General features: G+C 39.6%; 1 protein-coding gene across 1 annotated transcript in view; it reads right to left on the bottom strand.

The window, feature by feature from the left end:
* RASA3 (RAS p21 protein activator 3) overlaps positions 1-22080 on the bottom strand; it is a 130157-nt gene that overhangs the window by 77521 nt on the left and 30556 nt on the right. Inside the window, exons 2-3 of the mRNA XM_066545280.1 lie at positions 14744-14861; positions 3404-3507 (exon numbers count right to left, since the gene is read on the bottom strand). Of these exons, the coding sequence (XP_066401377.1) occupies positions 3404-3507; positions 14744-14861 (222 nt within the window). The remainder of the gene's footprint in view (positions 1-3403; positions 3508-14743; positions 14862-22080) is intronic.

Below are 22080 nucleotides of genomic sequence, written 5' to 3'. Positions count from 1 at the left end.
TAACAAATGGACTTTAAATCAGTCTCTCCTGGATGGAAGACACTACTACCCCCCAACTCCCTCCTCTGAAAAAGTTCATTGCTGGATGAGCATAAGTAACTACATTTTCTTCAAGAGAAGTCTCTCATGATAACAGAATGTTACAAGGGATCTTTGGAATGCAAACTAAGGGCCCCTGACTGCAGAATGTGGTGGTTCAGTGGAAAAGAGCTCATTTTAGCTCTACTCTGATCACCCCTTTCAGTACAGACGTCTTCCAAACCTTCCTTGCACAAGCCTCTTCAAGGAAAGTTTTAAGTCTTAAAACTAAGCTGAAGATACAGATAGAATAACTATTGCTTTTAAATGTTACAGACTTTTACAAATTGAAGAGATCCCTTGTGCGGAGGGATAGAATGTAAGAAAATAGTGCAGAAGGTAGTCTCACACCTGAGGAGTTGCAGCTGTACTAATCACCAAAGATTAGGAACAGGCCTGTCCTTAATAGGCCACAGCTGTGTCCAATGAGAAGAGAGTGCTACAAGAGAGTGGGTTAGCTGGGTGAGGAGAGAGATGGAGTTTGTTGGCTGTGCTGTGAGGAGCTGCACATGAGAAATCACCAAGAAGGTATGGGAACTTTTGCAATAAGATGACAACACCCTTGTTCAAAAAAAAACTCCACTATTGAGCTTTGCAGCTGCTGATTCCCATAGTGAAAACAGCCACAAGCAGTTACTCCAGAGCACTGTTCTCTTCCCAGAAAAATTTCCTACTACAAGCAGAACTTAGTAGTATCAAACTGACAGTAATTCTGGATTTTTTCTTCCCTTCCTCTCCATTGCTGTTTATCACATATCTTTGAAATGCTTTTCAAAACATGTCTCAATAAGAAGTAAGGGAAACAGAAGGAGGAGGAGAGGAAAAATACTACAATACATAATGTGCACTGTGTAAAACCTCAGTGTAGGCAGGAACACCAGAGTTTTGACTTCTAGTGCTACATCAACACTGACACCAAGCTCTCTGGTTTGGTTGACACACTGGAGAGAAGGAATGGCATCCAGGGGGCCTTGGACAAGCTGTAGAGGTAGGACAATGGGAGCTTCATGAAGTTTAATGAGACCAAGTACAAGGTCCTGCACATGAGTCAGGGCAATCAGAAGTTCAAACACAGGCTGGGTAGAGAATGGATTCAGAGCAGCCCTGAAGAGAAGGACTTGGCAGTGCTGGTGGACAAAAAACTCAACATGATCCAGCAATGTGCACCTCAAATTTCCAAGGCAAGTGTATCATCCTGGGGCAGCAACAAAAGCAGTGTGACCAGCAGGTGCAGGGAGGTGATTCTGACCCTCTAGCTCTGCTCTTGTGAGACCCCAGCTGGTGTACTTTGTCCAGGTCTGGGGGCCCCCAACACAAGAAGGATGTGAACATGCTGGAATGAGTCCAGAGGAGGGTCACTATGTTGATCAGAGGGCTGGAGCACCCCTCCTGTGAAGACAGGCTGTTCAGCCTGGAGAAGACATGGCTCCAAGGAGATTTTCCAGCTGCCTCTCAGTGCCTGAAGTGGGCCAAGAAGGCTGGAGAGGGACTTTTTGTCGGGCATTCAGTGACAGGACAACGGAGAATGGCCTTAAATGAAGAGTAGCTTTAGAATAGACATTAAGAATGAATTCTTTTCTGTGAGGGTGGTGAGGCACTGGAATAGGTTGCCCAGAGAAGCTGTGGATGCCCCATCCCTGGAACTGTTCAATGCCAAGCTGGATGAAGCTATGAGCAATCTGGTCTAGTGGAAGGTGTCCACTTCACCATGCTTCAACCAAGGTGTTGAAACTAAATGGCCTTTAAAGTCCTTCCAACCTAAGTCTTTCTATGATCCTAAGACCAGTCTAGTAACACACCAGTTTGCCTACCTGTGGATTCTGCAACACTTGCAAAAGTTAACATTGCTATTTCCTGAAGAGAGTGAAAAATGAAAACCTGATCAATCATTCAAGCATGCAAACAAAAGTCTAAATTTTCTGCATGTCCTCTTCACAAACTGCTCCCAGTACCTTTAAGATTACTATAGCAGCTCCTGAATAATTCCCCTCCAACATCAGAGCTTGATTATTAAAACATGAACTTAGAAAACATGGAGAAAATAAAAATATTTTCACTTCTCTATCTGCAATTTAACCTGTCTGACATGTATTAAGCAATTCAAGAGATTGTTTTCCCAAGAAAACGAGAAAAGCCCTGAACAAGAAAAGTCCCTGGCCTGTTGATGGGTCACTGCAGCTGCTGAAAACTGGTGACACACAAGAGATCAGATAATTTCAACACTGAAAAACTCATCAGTTGAAAGAAGGGAGCTGTTACTTTCAAAGTACAAGGGAAACTAGACATTAGAGAGAACAAAAAGCTTTCCAGAAGCTCACTCAACAATCAGAAATAGACTGCCTCCTCCCCAGGATGCTACACACACATGAGCTCACTTACGGACAAAGAGAATGATGACCTACCTCCTACCTCATATGTAAAACAATAATTAAAGAAAAAGCTGCATGACAAATTACTGTAATGTAAAGATACATGTAAAATATCTGCACCACCACTCCATGGTTTAAGATAATAAATTTTATGCCATTATACAAACTGTTGCTCAACATCTGACAACTTCCTCTCTACAACCTCTGTCAAGATAGCTACAGCCATCTATTTCAAAAGAGATTAATAACTGAAAAAAAAGTCCAAAGTGTTCAAGTGACTTAAAATAGAAACTGTTCCCCTCAATAACAACTAAGCTTTTACAAAGTTTTTCTCCCCAGAGAGATAAATGGAGTGTTATGCAATTTGCTGCAGATGAAATACACAGCAAATAACATCTGGAAAAGCAGGAATCTTGTCAATCTCAAACAGGCACTGGAAGTCTTTTAAAACTATTCTGTAGGTGACAGCTTGCTCTGATACACTGCACAAAATTCTATCATCATTGTACCTGAGGTACCTACAGCCAGTAGGATTCCTCTGCTTGTTGTTAAGGCAGCCATAGTTTAACAATACTGCGCACACCCAAGTGTGGGGACCCTGGAAAACTGCAAGAGTAACGGCCCTACACTTAGGAAAAAAACCAAAAAGTAACCTTTGCAGTAACAAATGTGAGCTTGTCATTATTTAAATAAGGTTCTGTAGCCTGTTTTAGTTAAACTGAAATCTGCATTCACTATCACAACACACAGTGCTTTTCTCCCCAACTTTTTAATACATAATATGTAATATTGAAGTCATTTTTGACAACTGACAAAAGAAGGACAATGCTGAGCAGCACTTACCACTATCATCATCAGTCCTATCAAGACCCCAACTCCTAAGACTGCAAATGATGTAAAAGTTAAAATCCAAGAGAAATAAGTTGTAAGGAAAGTAGTAATTTATGATCACATACCTATGATGGAATCCCTTCGAAAAACATCTCTGTCAAAAATATAAAATGACAGATGGCGAAAGGTCCGAGGAATTTCACAGTAAAAGTCTTCTCCATAGAAGGGGCTGAGTGAACAAAAAAAAAAAAAAAAAAACAAAAAACCAACATACACAAACACATACACACACACAAAAAAAAGGAAAATAGATTAGTGTTGGTATCCTGGACAAGCCAGTGCGTTTAAATTTCACACCCAGAACATCACACTCTGGACTGTCATGGTCCTCCCCACTATTGCATGTTCACTTTTAAGCACTGTTCCATTTTGACTCCTCCTAAATATCTTAAATGCTCACAGAACAAGATTTTTTAATGAGCAAAAAAGAACAAATACTTCTTTCTATCTGGAAAACAAGTGTCCCTTTACAAAGGGGGCAGAGACCACATTATTTGTTAACATACAGTGCCTTGAAGGGCAGGGAGAGGCCCCTGCTGCAAAGAATGCTTACAGTATATCATTAGGATAGACATCACAAAAGCATACTGAAGAGAATGGGAAAAACACAGTATGGTTCATGGCTTTTTTTTTAAAAGCATTTAGTATACTTAAGATAAAATGCCTACAGCCATTGCATCTTTTCTCATCCCCTGCCAAGTTTTTATTTAAAGTCAGACTCAGCCAACTGATGATAACGACGCCTTGGAGCTGGCACCATGCTTGTTACCTCTGAGCACTGAGTATCTATTTTTGCATAGTGGAATTGTATAGTTTTGGTTTTGTTTGTTTGGTTTTTTTTACAGTAAGACCTTTTTTTTAAAACATTTTTAAAAAAATAAGAAAGTACTATCTCAGCATGAAAAGCTCTTTAGGGACCTAAGGGACTTTCTTTGGATCCTACCAATTTAAATGGGGGAAAAAATTCTCAGACACCTGACAGCAAGGCTTTCAGTTTCTTTCTATCAAATTACATGGTTAAGGATTTACTCCTAGGAGCTATAAGCATATATAAACATTATTTATTCATTGACAGGTCTACCATTTTACACAGACCTTTCATTCCAAGTCACTCACGCTTCAGTAGATCTAAATGAGTGGATGCAATTCAAGTCACGTGGACAAATACAGCAAGCACTGCAGATGTAGACTTAAAAATATATCTAATTCCAACAGGCCAAAAGCCAGCAAGTTTTTTCTTCCCCTCTTAAACACAGACCTCCTTATTGCCTTGGTTGAGTTCAAAAATGAGACACAATTGTGCTGTAGTTTAAATCACTATTAAAATTTTTATGTTAGAAAATTAGATACGCAAAAGTTATTAACAATTCCTTGAATAAACTTTTAAATTTTTCAGAATTTTGTCAGGAAAGGTCATTTCCCTGGCTTCTTTCAGGGATGTTTTACACCACCATATGTTTTTGCTTGTATTTCTGCCTATGGGAAAAATACACTCCCTCAGAATCACCATGTTCCCTCAAAAGCTAGCTGACAAGTCTCCCTTAAAACACAATAGCACTGCAAATTAGCTCATCAGTCTGTCTTTGAAGGGAAAATGACACCATAATTTCATGAAATCCAGAGACATCACTCTGGATTCACCAAGAACATTATTTAAGTTGTTACTCCACTACCCACACAAAGAACACATGTTGGATGAACAACAAAGCCCAAGGCATACCCAGAGGTTAAACTTCCACCACTGAAATGGTTTCCCATTCCTTGAAAAAAAATGCATCAACGTGACAAGAACCAATGTGAGGCCCACTCAGCCATGCCTACTGTGAAGGCAGGGGAGGAAAACCTGACAGCTGGAAATGGATGGTTTGACTCCTTGTCCCAACTGCCCCTTCCAATTCAGCACTCCTTGTTACACCCCCTCTACCCATTCTGCTTTGATAAGTTTCATTTGGAAGCAAGAATTTCACAGCCACCACTTCAGGCCCAAAATACCTTAATTCTTTGTTAAAAGCAGCTTCTACCAAACTGGGAGCTGCAGGACTGTCCCAGCAGCCATGCTTGTGCTGGCAGCCCCGAGGGCCTCACTCTGTGCACATCACTTGGTGCACGTTTTCACACACAGGCTTAACCCTGGGGGGCCAAACAAATGCATTAATATTGCCCAAATACCTAGTGCATTATACATGCAAAACACTTCCATCATTCTGAGCTTTAATACTCTATTCAGCCATAAAATTGTCCTTTCTGCTGGAAGAACATGACAGATGAATTTATTTCACTCATGACCTTAGAATGAAACAATACTTAATGAACTGTGGATTATATATCCAATCCTCTATCAACGATATAAGGGAAGCTTCAGTGTACTGCAAATTTAAATGCAATATAAATACAAGTGACTTATACTGAGCATAATTTAATGATTCTGGGGGGAAGAGACATCAACTGGAACCTTTGGCAAGTCCCTCCCATTAATGTTTGCCATGGGTGTTGAAGAGAGGCAGAAGTCAACAAAGAACACAACACAGCAAAACAAACAAGAGCCAGAAAAGCAGTGTGGACAACAGGAGGTACCTAGCCCAATGCACAAAATCAGAAAGAGACTAATTAACAGAAGAAATGCTGTGACTTAGCCATGCAGGGACCATATCAGGTCACTACTGCTGGCACAAGGTTTATTAGTCTGAGCAGTGCAGTCTGAGCCACCATCAACAGAAGAGATGCTTTGTTCTGCTCTTGGCTTCTCCCCTCTGAGATCTTGAGCCCCTTGCAGATTCACAACCTCTCATCACTCAGGTAACACCCCTGAGGTGCACTGGTTCTTAATTAATTTAAGCAAGCAGATTTCCAACACAAGCATACTCACTCTGCACTGGGTAATTAGCCAGCAAAGTTTTAATTGTAAGAACACACATCAAGATAAATCCGGTATGTTCCCAACCCAATCTTGTGCAGCTCTGCAGAAACAGTAACTTCTTTCTGAAGGAATCAAATGCAACCACAAAAATACTTCCAGCTTCCACTGAAATGTGTGCTTTTTCTCCATGTATCTCTTCAGAACAGTACTTGCTTTGTCTCCCACCAAGACCTGAAGAGCAAGAGGTCGCAGCAGTCAAATCCCATAATTTATTTCCCAAGCTAACTTATCTTGAGCGAGAACCCCAGGGCTCCAGAACAGTTTTTCCAAAAGAACAGCTAAATCCTTCCCCCAGTGTCTCCTCTCTCTGAAAAGCCTGAATTTGTCGGATGGGGATTCAGTCAGTACTTTTATTTTGACAAAGCAATTAATAAAAAGCAGCAACATCTGCTGACCCAGCCCTCAGGAGTCTGACAACATCCTCCAAAACAAATACTGGAACTAGCCTGGCCAAAAACTCAGAAATCTTTCAAGAACCAAGTGAGTTCAGATTCAACTTACAGGTTTTGAGTTGAACTTTCCTTGTAGATGAATCAGCCCTACACTCAAGAGATATTTTAATCACTGAAAGTGGAGGAGTGACAATGAGGGCCTCCTCCCCAACCCTGGCAGCACAGACTGCACATGAATATGACCACAAGGGAAGGGCACGGCCAACACCAATGCTGTCATTATTTCAGTTTCTTCTGGACTTCAAACAAGTGATGGGATGTAACTGCTGAGAACAGGAACTTGCAAGGCCAGAAACAGTGGATCTCCCCTGAAAATGCAATTCATCTCCTTCCAAGCTGAACATAATTGCATTTTGAAACCCGGCTTCTTCAATAGGGACTACTAAGCTCAGAACAGCTCTGCTAATTTTGTTTTAGTTTTGCCATCAAAGTAACAAGAAGAGTATCACTGCAGGTATCAGCCAGGCTTTAGTTATGAAACAGAGCTTGTTCTTAAGTCAGTCTCTTATTTTCCTGATGGGGTTAGAAATGGAGAAAGATCTGTACCAATTTTTAAATCCTTGCTCCAAGCTTTCAGACACACAAGGGCCTGATTAGCCTTCTATTCCACACACTCTCCTTCACACCCCTTTCTCATTTCTCTTTCAGTACATGCACATATCTTAATATGTCCTTGTTCCTTGGGAAGCACAGGGCTCTCTTACTGCACAGCTTTTGTACAGCCTCTATCACCAACACACACACTGAACAATCTCTCCTCAGGACATTTTCCCTAGTATGCTTCCACAGCTCTCCCCACAGAAGAGACACACACAAAAAAATGAAGTCAGACAGATGCATAAACAGTGCAACCTATCTGAACCTTCAGGCATACTCACTCTCCCCTCAACAAAACTTGCTTGTTTTGAATGCTCCCAGCATGGGAGCAAGGTATATTTTCTTGGAATACCAAGAAAACAAAACTAAGAGAGATCCCTCTAGGTATTGTTTCACTCACTTACAGCTTTCCAGCCCTCCCCATTTCAAGGTATGTATTTTTGAATGTCTTCTAATGCATGTTTTGGCAGTGGATATTTTCAGGAGGAGACAGGGAAGGAGAAGAGAAACAGAAATTACCGCGCAGATCAAGTGGAATGAAAGCAAATAATGAAGAGAATCCTTACTTCAAACACAATAAACCCTCTAGAAAGGGTTCAAAAATTGTTCACATTTACAAATTTTACTAAATTCCAGAAGCATACTTGCAATTTTATTTCATAGCTTCATATATCTACTGATATCATCACAATATTAATGGAGAGGAAGAGATTTCATGAAACAAATGTTAGTGTAAAAACATTTCTTTAGTTTCAGGCTGTGTTATAAAACCTCATGCTTGTTTTTCAATACTTAGGATTCGCTAAAGCAGTTTTGTTTTTGTGCTGGCACCAGTACTTCAGTGGATGAAGTGAAAGAGTTGCATGATGAATAATAATGAAACCCCTCAAGCCAGAATTCTTTGTGTATGGATTTTTTTAAACTGCTTTTGTGATTAAAAGTAAGGACTATTAACATGCCACAGACAACTCCACATCCTCTGACTATTTTAAAAGGTTTAGAAATACTGAATTCATCCTGCTACATGAACTGAACACCAGAGTTCACATCACCATGTGAGCAGGAAGCAAAATCAGTCTGTACAAAGGAGCACACTTGTTTGTTTCTACTACTAAGCTTTTTCTACTACTTGGCTAATACTTTTTATGCTATGCTTTGCAGCATATGTAAGGGAGTGGGGTAGAAGAGAGGAGGTTTATTCAAAGCAGATACAGCAAGCCAAATAAAATCTGAATACACTTCAGTCTCCTACTAGACACAAAATTAGGAGACAACAGGCAAGTAAGACAGAGTCTGTAAAAGCCAAAGTTGGTAGATGCCACAGTAGCTTTCTGACACAATTTATAAAAAAATACTAATATTATATTTGAAGCACAGATTTGACAGAGGACATGCAACAGGCAGTATATGGCACAGGAGGCAACCTCTAAATCCAAACATATCACTTCTGCCCACTGTTGAGAGTGCTGGCTGCAGTCTACCAGACACCCACTGAGCCTAAGTGAATTTTTTCTGATGTCACTGTGCAGAGACACTCGGATGAACAGTGCTTTGTTACACCCATAACAAGCCCTACTACAGAGAGGAAAAAAATAAAGCAGTGTGCATTTTCTCAATCCTGCGCTCAGAAGAGACAGACAGACACATGAGCTATAGTTATCAACCTCACTTGACAGTTGCTGGTTTGGCTCAATGAGGCTTACAAGGATTATGATAAACTGAAGCAGCAGCCATTTGGCCCCTGGTCACCTCCCAAAATATTCTGTAAGATGACACACACAAACAGCAGAAGTCACATTATAGCTGCATTTACTTTTTTTTTTTTTTTAATCACTCAAAGCAGCCTATAACACCAACAATTGTTACTCACATGGGTGGCTTTTCATATAGATAAACACTCTCATTCATAAACCCTGCCTTGGGTCTCAAGGTTCACTTCATTCTCCTTCTTCCATTAAATCTTGCTTCCCTTACTGGCACTCTTCCCAGCTATATTACTTCCCTGCACAGCCTTGCAGTCCTTGGCTTCAGTAATATCCCTGACCAGGCTGAAGCCGTACCCCTACCAATCCTAACCCTTTCCCTTAGAGGCTCGGGGTGTTCCAGAACTGAAGTTTATTGTCATCAGGAATTCAAGGCAGGTTAGGTGCTGTCACATGCAGGAGACAGCAGACCCTGGGAACCTGCAGGAGTGAGGCTGCAGAACACACTACAACATCCACCTCAAGGCCTCTCTGCTTAAGGCATCTGGGCTGGGGAAAGCTGTTATTTCAAGGAGGTGAGCTGGCAATGTAAGAATGTAGAAACAGCTAATGGAGCTAGCTCAGATACAACAGCTAATTTTGGCAACATTCCAACTAAGGGAAACAACTTTGTGTTTAAAATTTGAGAGGTGGCCTGCATCCAAGATGTTATCAGAACATGAGAAGTTTAGCTACACAGCCATGAACTCCAAACACACTGGGAAAGAGAATTTAAGCAAACCTAGAATTAGAAAATAGAATTAAATATGGCAATAAAATAACTTAATGAAAATTCAGAGAGCTATTGGCTGAATTTATTACTTGATCTAATTCTGAAACAAACACAGAATAACCACCTATGAAAGAGAACACAGCCTTAACTATGAATTTACAGCACATTTCAATATACAGTCACAAGCACACTGCAGACTTGTAGTTCTCATTGTTATGTTCAGCATAGACTAGCAAAAAAAAAAAAAAGAAAAAAAAATACAACTACCAGAGGTGGGAAAGTGCCTATGGCTTCATTTGCTGTTTCATTCAGGCTTTGATCACTATGTTTAGCATGTGAAAAATTCCTCAGTGAAATAGTGGTGAACTAAATAATCACAGACTCAAGATGCTTGGCTCACCTCTCTAAAGCACACACTGTCAGACATTTGATTCTTAGCGTACGACAGATTTTGCCTTTATTCATATCCTTGAAACAAATTTAGAGATGTCACATTCCTTCCATTCTTCACCTATGATTTGAGAAGCTGCCTTGATTTCCTGTTGCAGCTGACACTGCCCTTTAAGTGAATGGGCACATTTGATGCAAACTGCAAAGGCAAAGTCAGCCTTAACACCAACAATCCAAGAAAATTTATCCTCAGGAAATATCTGTAGCTAGGAAACACTCCTGGATGGTGGAGCCTGAAGTAGGGAAAGCTACTAATGGGGGAAGATAAGTGGTTTATTGAGCAAAGGGAATTAATAGGCGAAATTCTTGTCAGGCTGTTTACTTGCAGCTCAGAACTAAAAAAAAAAATTTGTAGAGCTCTGCATTTTAAAAACCACAGTCATTCTAACATGCTCCTTAGGACATAAAATACACGAGTCCCTTCACGTACATCTTTGCTAGGTTATATGGAATGGATCCAAATCTACTCAGTGTCTTTGTAGATGACGGTAATATAAATATTGAATGACAAATACAAAACAGAGAAGCATATTAAATCCTGGCTCTAACTGACCTCTCCCTCATATCTTATGACTTGCATGTGACCTTCTTAGAATTTAGTAAAAGCTTGTGCCAAGTTTACAAAAACAGTGCTGCTTGAAGAGTTCAAGATTCTCTCCCTGAGAACCTGGATTTCTTGGTCTGACCAATTCACATATTCACTATTCTTGCCCAAACACCCCCAGAGAAGTGGGATGATTCTGAACTCCCCATATAAACAGCACTTTCATGTTGCTCTGTGGTTTTATAGGAAGGCCTGCCCCAGTGGTAACCAACCCTTGACTTGTTTCAGTCAGACACTACTAAGTTTATTGCAGCAGCCCTCAAAATCTTCCAGCACAAGGCAGCAGTGCCCACCATCCAGTTTAACAGCAGCCAAGAGGCTGGATGGCAGGAATGATTTAAGTTATGTTGTAATTTATGAGCCTCACCCGACTGCTGAACAGAGGAGGTAAGATTCACCATGCTGGCTCCTCTCAGTTTTTGAGACGCATATTTAGATAAAGGGCATCAAGCTCATAGATATTCTCTTCAGAGCACTGGTAAGGGCACTTGACTGGACAACAGGATGTGCTGGTTCAATTCTTTTGAGTTCTGAATGATTCATGCATTGTTGATTTAAAAGGTTACTGCTCTCAGCTGTCATCTCATGCCTCTGCCACAGACTAATAAAAAAAGAAAATACGTTGCAGAAGATTAGGACAAAGCTCAGGGAGGCAACTTCTTACACTGTCCCAGCATAAAACAGGAGAGGATGAGTCAGAGTCTGAAGGTTCTCTAACAGATATTCAAAGCAAGCCAGAATTGGACATTCATCCAAGTCCCTCTGGGAAGGAGAGATAACTGCTTCCTTTTTTCCATCTGCCAGTTCTATTTAAGCTTTACACCAGGAGCAGGCCTGCATGGAAAAATATAGATTCATGCAATGCCTAGTAGATGCCTAAAGAAGCTCAACTGAGAAAAATGGGGGGGGGGGGGGGAACCGTAATTCCTAACTACACAAGACATTGTCTCAATTACAAGCCTTTTCATGCAGGTGAAGGAAAAAAACATTCAGAAATGCTGCAAAAGATGGGCTTCTCCAGGATAAATCTGAACAAGAAGACATGATTCCAGAATCAGTAGGGCTAGGGCTGCATATGAAAGACTCCTAATTCAGATTTTCACACAAAATATCTTGTTTTCTATAGACTACATACAAGTAATTTTTTGAGCTTATTGGAAGATGAGGGAGTTATCAGCTTTAGTAAAAATACAAGAAATACTTAAAACTTTATAGCAAGCCAGTCCTGTGCCAGACATGAAGTGACAGGAAGTAGAAACCAGGTATGAACAACAGACCAGAGCCAGTGATCTCTCCTTCAAACTGTAGAGAACTGTGTCAAGCTGTGTCACCCAGCCATGCAGTGTTTCAGGGAGGACTTGATTAATTTAGCCAAGCATTGGCCCAGCTTCACATCCCTGTTCCCAAACACTTGTGTATCACTGCAATACCTCAGAAAAACAGACCAACACAATTCATGATTAGACTGGCAAGTGCCTGCCAAAGGAGCACCAGACATGAGAGCAGGAATTTCTCTGCTGCACAGAAATTCCATGGCCCATAGGGCACATGAGCCCCACCTGCCCAATAACTCACTCAATGGGTTAAATCCATCTGCAGACAAGCATTAAAGAATGGAACAGCATGACGGGCTCTTCATCCCAGAATCCTCTAAAAAACAATCGGCAACTGCAGTAGGGTCTGGTATCATTTGAAAACCATCTTCTAGGAGTCTATGTATGCATTTGTTTTAAAAAATGTAAACACAGTCATGAAAGATAGAGTAGCTGTTTGAGTGTGCCTCATGAAGTAAAAGCAATTCCTACCACCGGACTGGGAAGACATCCCAGGATTACCACTCATGTATTTGGGATTTTTGTCTGCTTTTCTTTTATGGCCCCAAAAAACAAAGACAGGGCTAAATGCAAAACTGAGTTGATATGAATGTCTGTAAGTGGATATTCAGAGACTGTAAAGCAGCAAGTTTTTCAAAAATAGTATTTGAGAACAGAAGCTCATACAGGGAGAAGGCAGGCTCCCACTGACTAGGAGAAGAAACAATGATGAAGGAGACCATTTTAGTCAAGTCTTAGATCAAAGAAAATAGGTTCATAATGGGATTTTGAGAGGTCATCTGGTCCCACCACTGTTTCAAAGCTGGAAGATCCCTATTGTTTAGTTGAGGGTGATCATATAGAACCTATTAAAAGCATTCAGCAATAAACATAAAAACAAACAAAATCTACTCCAGTGCTTCAGAACCTTTAGCAAAGATTTTTCTTCACAGTTAACCTTAACCTCAACTTCCTTCCCCAATGCAATTTGAGTTCATTATTACTTGCAATATCCACACTGGACACACAGGCCAGTTCCCCCCCTCTCAAATTTTTGTTTTGGTGGGGGGGGGGTTGTTTGGGTGTTTTTTTGGTTTTGTTTATTTTTTTATCTACATATTTATGGCTACTCTCATCCCTCTTCTCTAGGATAAACAATTCCAATATTTCAATCTTTCCTCACCAGTTATGTTCTCCAGACCTCTGATTATTGCTCAGTTCTCCCCTGAATTTGCCTCAATTAACAGAATTAACTTAGTCCTGTCAGGAAACTAGAAACCTTGCAATTTTGCACAGCCTCATGTACCTCTCCATCTTTATAAGACAATCTAAAAACAGATGCAACTTTTCCCAGTGAAGGAATTACATTTGTTGCTTATTTTTATTACCAAGAGTTTATTTTTTCAATAGAAAAATGCTTGGATTAGTTCAAGGAAATTATATCAACTATTCTCACACATCCTCACTTCCTATCTTCCATTTCCCTGTGAAGCACTAATGATCATCCAGAAAAAAAATTTTTAAATCCCCAAAACAACAATAACAACAAAATGTATATGATTCACAAAATCAGTTTAAAAAAACCAACTGATTCAGGGATATTTATTTAGGGACACTACATGTCAACTATAGGGGTGAGGAGGAAGGCATACAGAGCAATTTTTGGTTTGTATACTACAAATAAAAGAGCATTAGCATCATCACTCAAAAACAAAAAGGCTTAAAGATCACAAAAATTTGTGTGAAAGAACAATTAAAGAGGCTTACAGGAATAAATCCCACTCACATTCCTGAATGTGTCAGGTACTTCTGAGTAGCTGGGAGTGAGGTCTAGAGATACTTCCTGAAGTTCATTGTTTGCAATAACAAGACAAATAGCAAATTCCTAACTTATTACTCAAATTGAGAAAAGGGTGAGAGTTATCTCCTAAGACAGAAGTTATGAACTTGATTCTCCTTGCTGCTTCTTTCCTTTCCACTCAAAAAAAAGCCTGGCTTGCCAGAATATACATACATGCCCGGCCTAGTTCCCTTTATTTTTTATGTCTAAGGATTTCCAGAAGAAAGCATTTTAACTTTTGCTACATGCTTTTCATTCTGTTTCATTCTACATTTGACCTCTGCAATCTCATAGGAAATGTCCAAGATAATCAGACAGGCATCTTATGTTCAGACGTCTTCTTTCAGTTACAGCCTCGTGACAGGAAAAAAAATAAAATTCTTAACTCAATTCCCTAGGGCAGCCAGACCAATGCAAAATTCTAAGCCTAGAAAGATGCAAAATGGAGTTTAGTGAACCTTTTCTAAATTGAGATTTTAAAAGCTTAGGGAAATACAAAACAACTATTGCAGAAAGAAACTGGTGGTACATTGTTAGGGAAAAAATTAATATGGATTGCCTTGGTGAAGGCATTTTTTTCCTTTAAATACAGGTCACTATCATGACATTACTGTTTTTACCACTAGTGTTTTTAAAACTAGAGGAAGAATCCTATTCATCCTCTCTTCTCCCCTCAAGAAAGTATCTTTGGAATATTAAACAAACCTAGTTAGCAGATAAGAAGAGTCAACAGAACATTTATATATGTATGTGTTACCATAATGACTTCTCCACTATTTTGGTCCTGAAAACCTCCTCCTGGTCCAGGTTTACAGTACAGTAGCAATCCCTCATCTTGTTTGGCCCCGGATATGTAGGAAGATTTTTGGCTTCACCTAAAGACAAGAAAGAAAAAAACCAGAAAGATTACATATTAAAATGTTATCCCTAAATTAGTCATCTGTCAACTACTGCAGGGTCAGCAACATAGCTAAACAAAAGTATTACATTTTCCTTCTCAAATGTGAAGTCGCTATTAAATTTTGCAGCAGTCTCCTGTTTTCAATGCAGCAGGTCCTGTTCAGGTTTAGAGCTCAGCTAAGAACTCAAAAGTCCATTCCATCCAATTTATCCACATGTATTTGGATGCAGACTATCTCCTTCCATACAATCTTTAGGTTTTGATTAATGTTCCCCTAAGATACCAAGAACACCACACAATGGAGCAACCAAGCTTTTCAACACAGCCCACTGATTTTATCCTGAAGTCATTACCAGAACACAGCAAATGAGCTGTGCAGATCACAGCTCCACCACTCACCACGGATGTGGAGATGGAAAACAGTCACTTTAGTTACAGCCAACAGTCTTAGATCACAAGCTGGACTTCAAAGCACTCTGATGGGATAATTAGCACTTGTGAAGCTGCCTAAGGCCCCTGCACAAAGGTACCATGCAAGTCATGAATATTCTTCACAATAAACATTTGTTTCAAAACTACAGCAAGAAGTAAATACTATAATTAACAACAACAAAAAGGACAGGACTGAGGAACTCATGCTAACCAAATGACTAGCAAACCCAAGTGTATGAAACAAGAGCAAAAATCACAGTTTTCCACTTTACATATTCATTAACAACCAAAGCCAAGCACTAAACTTCCTTGGCTGACTGATAAAAAATCAAAACTCTCCAACAGGAAACTGGACAATGCCCTCATCATTTTGCTAAAGTGTGTATCACTATGTGGAGGAGTGATTTAACTCTAAAGACAAAACTCAGACCAAAATGTAAGTCAGCAATGCACATGGTCTTATTTACTGTCACTCTTCCAGTAGCTGGAGATTATTGTACATAGCATGGGTACTAGGTCATTCTGTCCTGGTAAAAATATAAGGAGTAAGACCAAAACTGCACAGACCAAGGGAACACAGGCTTGTTTGCCAGTACAGAAGGAAGCTCTAAATGATGGTAACAAATATAACTTTATCCAACCCTTGCAGCTCAGTTTAAGTGCACTTTCCTAGACACATTGTTTCTCAGCCTCTGGCTCCCAAATAGCTTCATACTAATAACAGAATCACCTTGTTTTTTTCAACTCTGTCTTCAGCAAAGACATACTTGTTCCTTTTGGCAGATTTTTCCACAGCAATCTCATGCATGTGCCTGTAAACACTGAAGATGCATAGCAAGGAAATGCTGAGCCAACCTGCACCCTCAGCTATTAAGGAAAGGCATAAAATGACACAGGACTCCAATCTTCTTGCCTATGATCTCCTTCTGGCACACTGTTCACACACTTTTGCTAACTGACCCATGGCATGCCCTTGGAAACATCACACAACCACATTTCTCAAAAATGGTTTGTATATGGGTAGGTGCATATGTTTTCTAAAGCTAATCATGAAGCATATATAGAGGCACTAAAAAGGGACTAGAAACTGTTGCTTCAGACACTAAATCCTTGCTTCAGAGTTCTTCTAAATAAGTTTGTTCTCTCAGCTCAGCTGATACAACTTGATAGCATTCTTCCCACTTCCTTCAGAGTTGTGAGACACTGGATTAAAAAAAGCTGTCTCCACTGTAATTTGAAGGTGTGACTGGAACATCTGCTGGCATGCTCAATGTGGTGTTAAACTAAGCTGAAGTGTTAGCAATAGGTCAACTGCAGCAGCTCTAGACAAAAATATACTGAGGATTATTGATGGCTTGCTCAGTCTGCACTGAAGTCTGTCCTGCCACACTAAACCTCCAAGTTTTATTCTTGTTAGTCTGAGTTCAAGCAAGTTACAAATCAAATGCCCTATTCTCACACAGACTGAGGCCTCCAAGTCTGTCTTCTATGCCCAAGCAAGCAAATTCCTGTGAATTTTTCTCCTTTAGAGTCACATGAGACCAGCCTCTTTCCTGGATAACAGGGTACAGTTCCCCAAAGAGACAGTGTCAACAGGAAGTGTTTCAATAGCAGACTGATAAGGAAGTCTTCCTCCAGGGCTGGCACACTGTTCTCACACTTCTTCCAAGAGAAAGACACAACATTTTCAAGCTCAAAATCAAACCAAAACAGTAAGACAAGCTTCCCTTTTTCTTCACTCTTCCACTTTCTACTTCAAGATTAATGCATCACATGAAACCAAATCTCTATTTTTCATCTTGATTTCCATTATTTTTTCATGTGCACAATATTCACTTAAGCACTTAAAGGTAATAGTTATGTCAAGTACTCTAAGAACCACATTTTGAGAACTCAGTTCTTTTCTTTCATAAAAGACTTACAATAGGAAAGCCCACAATATTGAAACCTAACTGCAGTGTAAAGGAAGACACCATTTAGCATCACTGGAAAATGGATGCCTGCATAGTCTGTACAGCAAATTAAAGGTCACCACTGTCACAATGGTAGAAAGTGCACAGAGGGAAGATAGAGGGAGAAGACATTTTACAGTAATTTCTTTCTTCAAAATGAAAAAGACCCTGGAAAACCATGGAGACTAGAACAAGGGATTAATTGACCAACCCAATATATTAATCATGTTACTGACTTGAGTAGCTCACAAAAAAAAAAAATACTGCTTCTTCCCAACACTGGCCAATGGCTGTTTAGATTCCTTCAGCACTGAGCAGTTGAGAAAGAAAAATTTATCAAGCTTTCAAGCACAGCTAAAGACTCAGCTCTCTAGCCAGACATTTTAAGTCAACAAATGCACTCTGTTAGAGCTTCAGTTGCTCTTTAGATTTCTCCAAGACAAAAAAGTTCCCTCTGTGGCACTGTTTTGCCATCTACAATGAAGCTGAACAATCCGATCAGTATTTTTTTGGATTTGCTACGAGCAAAATGAAAAAAAAGAAAGTCCTTAATACATTATATAGTCATGCACTATTTCCACTTTCTCCAAAAACAGAGCTGATGAGATCATTTATTTTGGGCAAGAATTTAATCACTTAACCTATTTGTGCAGAAGAGACATCTTCATCAATTGCATTTTCAAAAGCCAACTCCCATGTTTTTTCCTCCCTTCTTCATATGTGTAAAGTACCTGTACAGAGGAGAACTTGGAGAGGGTTTGCAGATGAAAGGTCAACACACTCGCCTTTAAAACCTTCAGTTTTCCACTTCCACCAAGAAGAAATGGAATGTTTCTTAAGATGTCTAAGACCCTGACAATTTAGACTACACAGGCACTTTGTTTTGGAGCATAAGGCTTCCATTTGAAGCTACAGCAGCAGAATAATCTGTTCAAGTTTGCAATAGCCTATCCCCCTATCCCTGCACTTCCAATGTACATGGTCCTAATTTAACTGTGTGCCGAACTCAATTTAGCACTAAGTACTTAAACCTAGCAAAGCTGATTTCAGCTGTGGAAAAGTTAACATTGGTATTTTAGACAAGTCTTAAAAAAAGACTGTACAATTCTGAATATGTCACTGGCTTGCTATCTTCTCCCCATTCTCCTCATAGAATTACTACAAGGTTGCTACAGTTCAAAAATAGACTACCACAGCAGATAGCTTAGCTTGGGCCAGGCACAGGGAATGCAACAAGCTGGAAGATGAAGGAAAAACTCAAAATTGTATTTATCTTCCTTGTTCTTCCCAATGTTGCATATTCCTGCCCTGCTAAAACACCAGCAACCAAAGGAAAGCAAGTTTAAAGGGCTCCCTTACACATATGGCAAGGAAGGGCACTGGGAGCATAACTGGTAAGAGCTAAAAAAACTTGGAAAATTATTCTAGGAATAAATATAAGCATACCTTTCCTTAATGTTTTCCCACTTGAATTTTTTTAAGCATCTAGTATTTTAAATTGAATTTAGATACTTGCCATTGTGTCATCTTTGTTTCTGATATATATTTCCCCAAATGCAACTTTCTGAAAAGCAAAGACTACATGGCAGCCACATATTATATGTACCTTTTGCAACAAATTTCCTGCTCTTGCGCTGCCAAATATTGGGTCACCAGCACACATCTGCCAATCTGAATGCATTAAGGAAGATTTTGTAATGCATTAACAAATTTAGCTTGCTGTTTTCTAGCTGCAATAGATTTGACCATGATGGCATGAGAGAGCCATTTCTCAAACTGTTCCAGAAAACAAACAAGCAAACAGAAACCTACCTCCAAAAAATAAATCAAATAAAAGCAACTGAACTTTCAATACCAGAGCATTTGACTTCAGGGAGAATGCTGAAAGACTTAAGTACAGAAACAAAATACCTAAAATCTGAAAAGGGCATCGTATCCAAACCCACAACAATCCACTTTGTTTCTACTATATTCAGGAAAACACCCTCCAAAGAAGCTTGCAGGGAAGCATTTCAAGAACAAAAACAGAGCAGCAATGTATGTCAAGAATGAAAAGCTTCTCCTGTTCTCATTTAAGCTATCTCAATAGAGATGCTGGAAATCTTGAAAAATTATCTCAAGCATTCCTTTCAAGTTTTCTTTCTTCTGAAAAAGCATTATTGCTTGAACACTCACAGATCAAGCAAAAACAGAAAAAAGAAAATGTATGTACACCCAGACCTCTGATTACCGCAATTTATGCTTAAAAAGCTACTCATGCACAAAATTCAGCATATATGTAAAATATCAAGATGACAACAAGTTTCTAATTAATACTTAATTTTGCTTGAAACAGAAATATAATACTCAATGTTGATTAACACACACAGGAATAGCTAGGATTTAGTGTCTATGCATTAAATTTAAACTGAACAGAAACAGTTGCGTTTATGTTGAATGCTGAGAAAGTAGTTCATTTTCTTGCACATAGAAGATCATCTTTTTTGCAGATGAGATGGGGACTAAGGGAGGGATATGACTACAATGCCTCAGGAAGAATATATTGAGAAAATAATCTCATTTATTATTGAAATGGTCACAGTTGAAAAACTTTCATCCAGATTAGAAACCAACTTTGTTACTGAACAGCTAATGTGATAATTATATGACATTAATGTAATGGTTGAAAACAGAATAGATGGTTACATTTGTATATAATTCCTGTATGTAGATATACTGTGTGTACCTCTCAGAAAAGAGAGTTTGAATTAATTTTTGTCAGTCCAAATAGAAAATAGCAATAAAATAAAATAAAATTTAAAAGTGAAGTTCCAAGAACCAGTGTACCGAGCATGCAACTATGGAGCTATGTAAGTAGCTTAGTGCTCCTTTGTACTTCTGCAGTAAAATCAAAACAACAAACACTTTCTAAGCAATACATGCCAAGTGTCAAAAATGTTCCTTTCTCACCACATCTGTGTATCATTCTCAAAGCCCAAAAATAAGCAAAACACAAAAATAATATATCTAAAAAGGAAATCAATATATTAAAAAGAATGATTTCTTTTAAAACAGATGTGGCCAGTAATGCTACTTGTCCAACAATCTCTCTTTGCCTTGACCACTGGCATTTATATGCACACACATACACACCACTTTCCTTTCATGAAGGGGACACATTGCATTAGATTTCTAAACCAGGTCAAAAATAGCCATCTGTGAAGAGATTTTGATCATCTGGAAAATGAGATTTTTAGATGACCTGTTCTTAATCTAAAAGCCCTTGCCTGCCAGCCTCTTTCCACGTGAAATGGTCATCACGTTATCAGGGATGGCATTTCCCCAACCAAACACCACTGAAGACCAGGCATTAGCAACACCCCTTGAGCAGCTCCATACCATGGCCCAGATACCACAGGAAAGCACACTACATTAATTACAACTTTTTAGACAAGAGTATCGTGTGGAAACCCTTCTGGCTTCAGGGAAAGAGCATCAACCCCGAATCTTCTGGCATGAAACTGAAGACCAGCACCAGCTGATATCTCTATTCACAGCCTAGTGGCAGGAACATTGGCATCCCACCCGCACAGCCAACCTCACCAGTACACCCCGAGCCATAGTGCTGTACTTCCTCCTTTCCCCCTCACATGATTAAACTTATACTAGTTAGGAACCTTCCTACAGATCCTTCTCTGACCTGGAGCCTGCTCTGGCACAGCAAACAGGCCTTTCTGACCACTGTAACAATTGCTAAGCCTCATCAGCCACAGCCTGCATGGTGAACACACTCAGACCCATCACTCACAATGGCAAGTAGCCAAATTCCCTTTTTCCTATACACATGTGATCAGACATTCCAGTTCTCCTTTTGCAGCCCTGAAAGTCCAAAAAACTGTCCACATATCTTGCTTTATTTTTCTGGGTGTAACACAAGCAGCTGAGGATATTTTCACTGGAGAGCAATGAGAAGCTGCAGGCTGACAGTCTTACTTTTCTTGTAAGAAGAATGAACAGAGAGAAGGCTCAAAAGATCTTGTCATGATCTTAAGTACTTAAGTGCTTACAGCACGAGGGCTGTTAATCAAATCCCAGGGCTGAGAGGAAAGATGCCTATAAAGCAAGTTTCATGAGAGCTGCCTGCAAAATTAAGATTTTCATTTGTACAAGAGAAGCATAATTCTCCTCAACTCTTTAATAACTGGTTGCACGCTACTTGCCAATATTGTGGTCAACAGCAGGCATCATGTTTCTCTAAAGATCCCCTTAGAATAGGAACTTAATCCCACAAAATAAAAAATACACAGTCCAGCTGCTTTTTAACAAGACTGAAGCTATTCTGTGTAAAAGGATACTTTGAAGTTATCCTACTATTTTAAAGTAGAATACTGCCAGGAAAAAGGTGTTCTCAAGGAGTTCACATTTAAATTCAGTTTTCCTGTAGCATTCTGTGGGAAGCATTAGTTGCTCTGATGTGATTTTTTTTCATATTTCTGCAGAAAAAAATATGAATTAGCTGGACTATCTGTGTTGACACAAAGTTCCACACATTTTTTTTTCAATCCAGCTTGTGTTTTGAAGATGGTAATTTGCTTCAACACATCTCATGCAACTCCTAGCTGCATTTGATAGAGACTTGTGAGGTTTTTTCCTACAGTTTAAGAACTGCAGGGACTGGCTACAGGCTGTTCTGTAGCCTTGGAATTGTGCCCTTGTTTCAGATTGTGGCTTGTGCAGTTCTCGGTAGGTTTTTTGGTTTTGTTCTGAGGTGGGGCATTTGGGAGGGGGAGTTGCTTGGTTTGGTGGTAGTTATTTTTTAAAAATGAAAAT

The sequence above is a fragment of the Molothrus aeneus genome, chromosome 2 (genome assembly GCF_037042795.1).
Source record: "Molothrus aeneus isolate 106 chromosome 2, BPBGC_Maene_1.0, whole genome shotgun sequence".
Taxonomy (NCBI): Eukaryota; Metazoa; Chordata; class Aves; order Passeriformes; family Icteridae; genus Molothrus; species Molothrus aeneus.
This window is presented reverse-complemented; position numbering and strand designations above follow the sequence as displayed.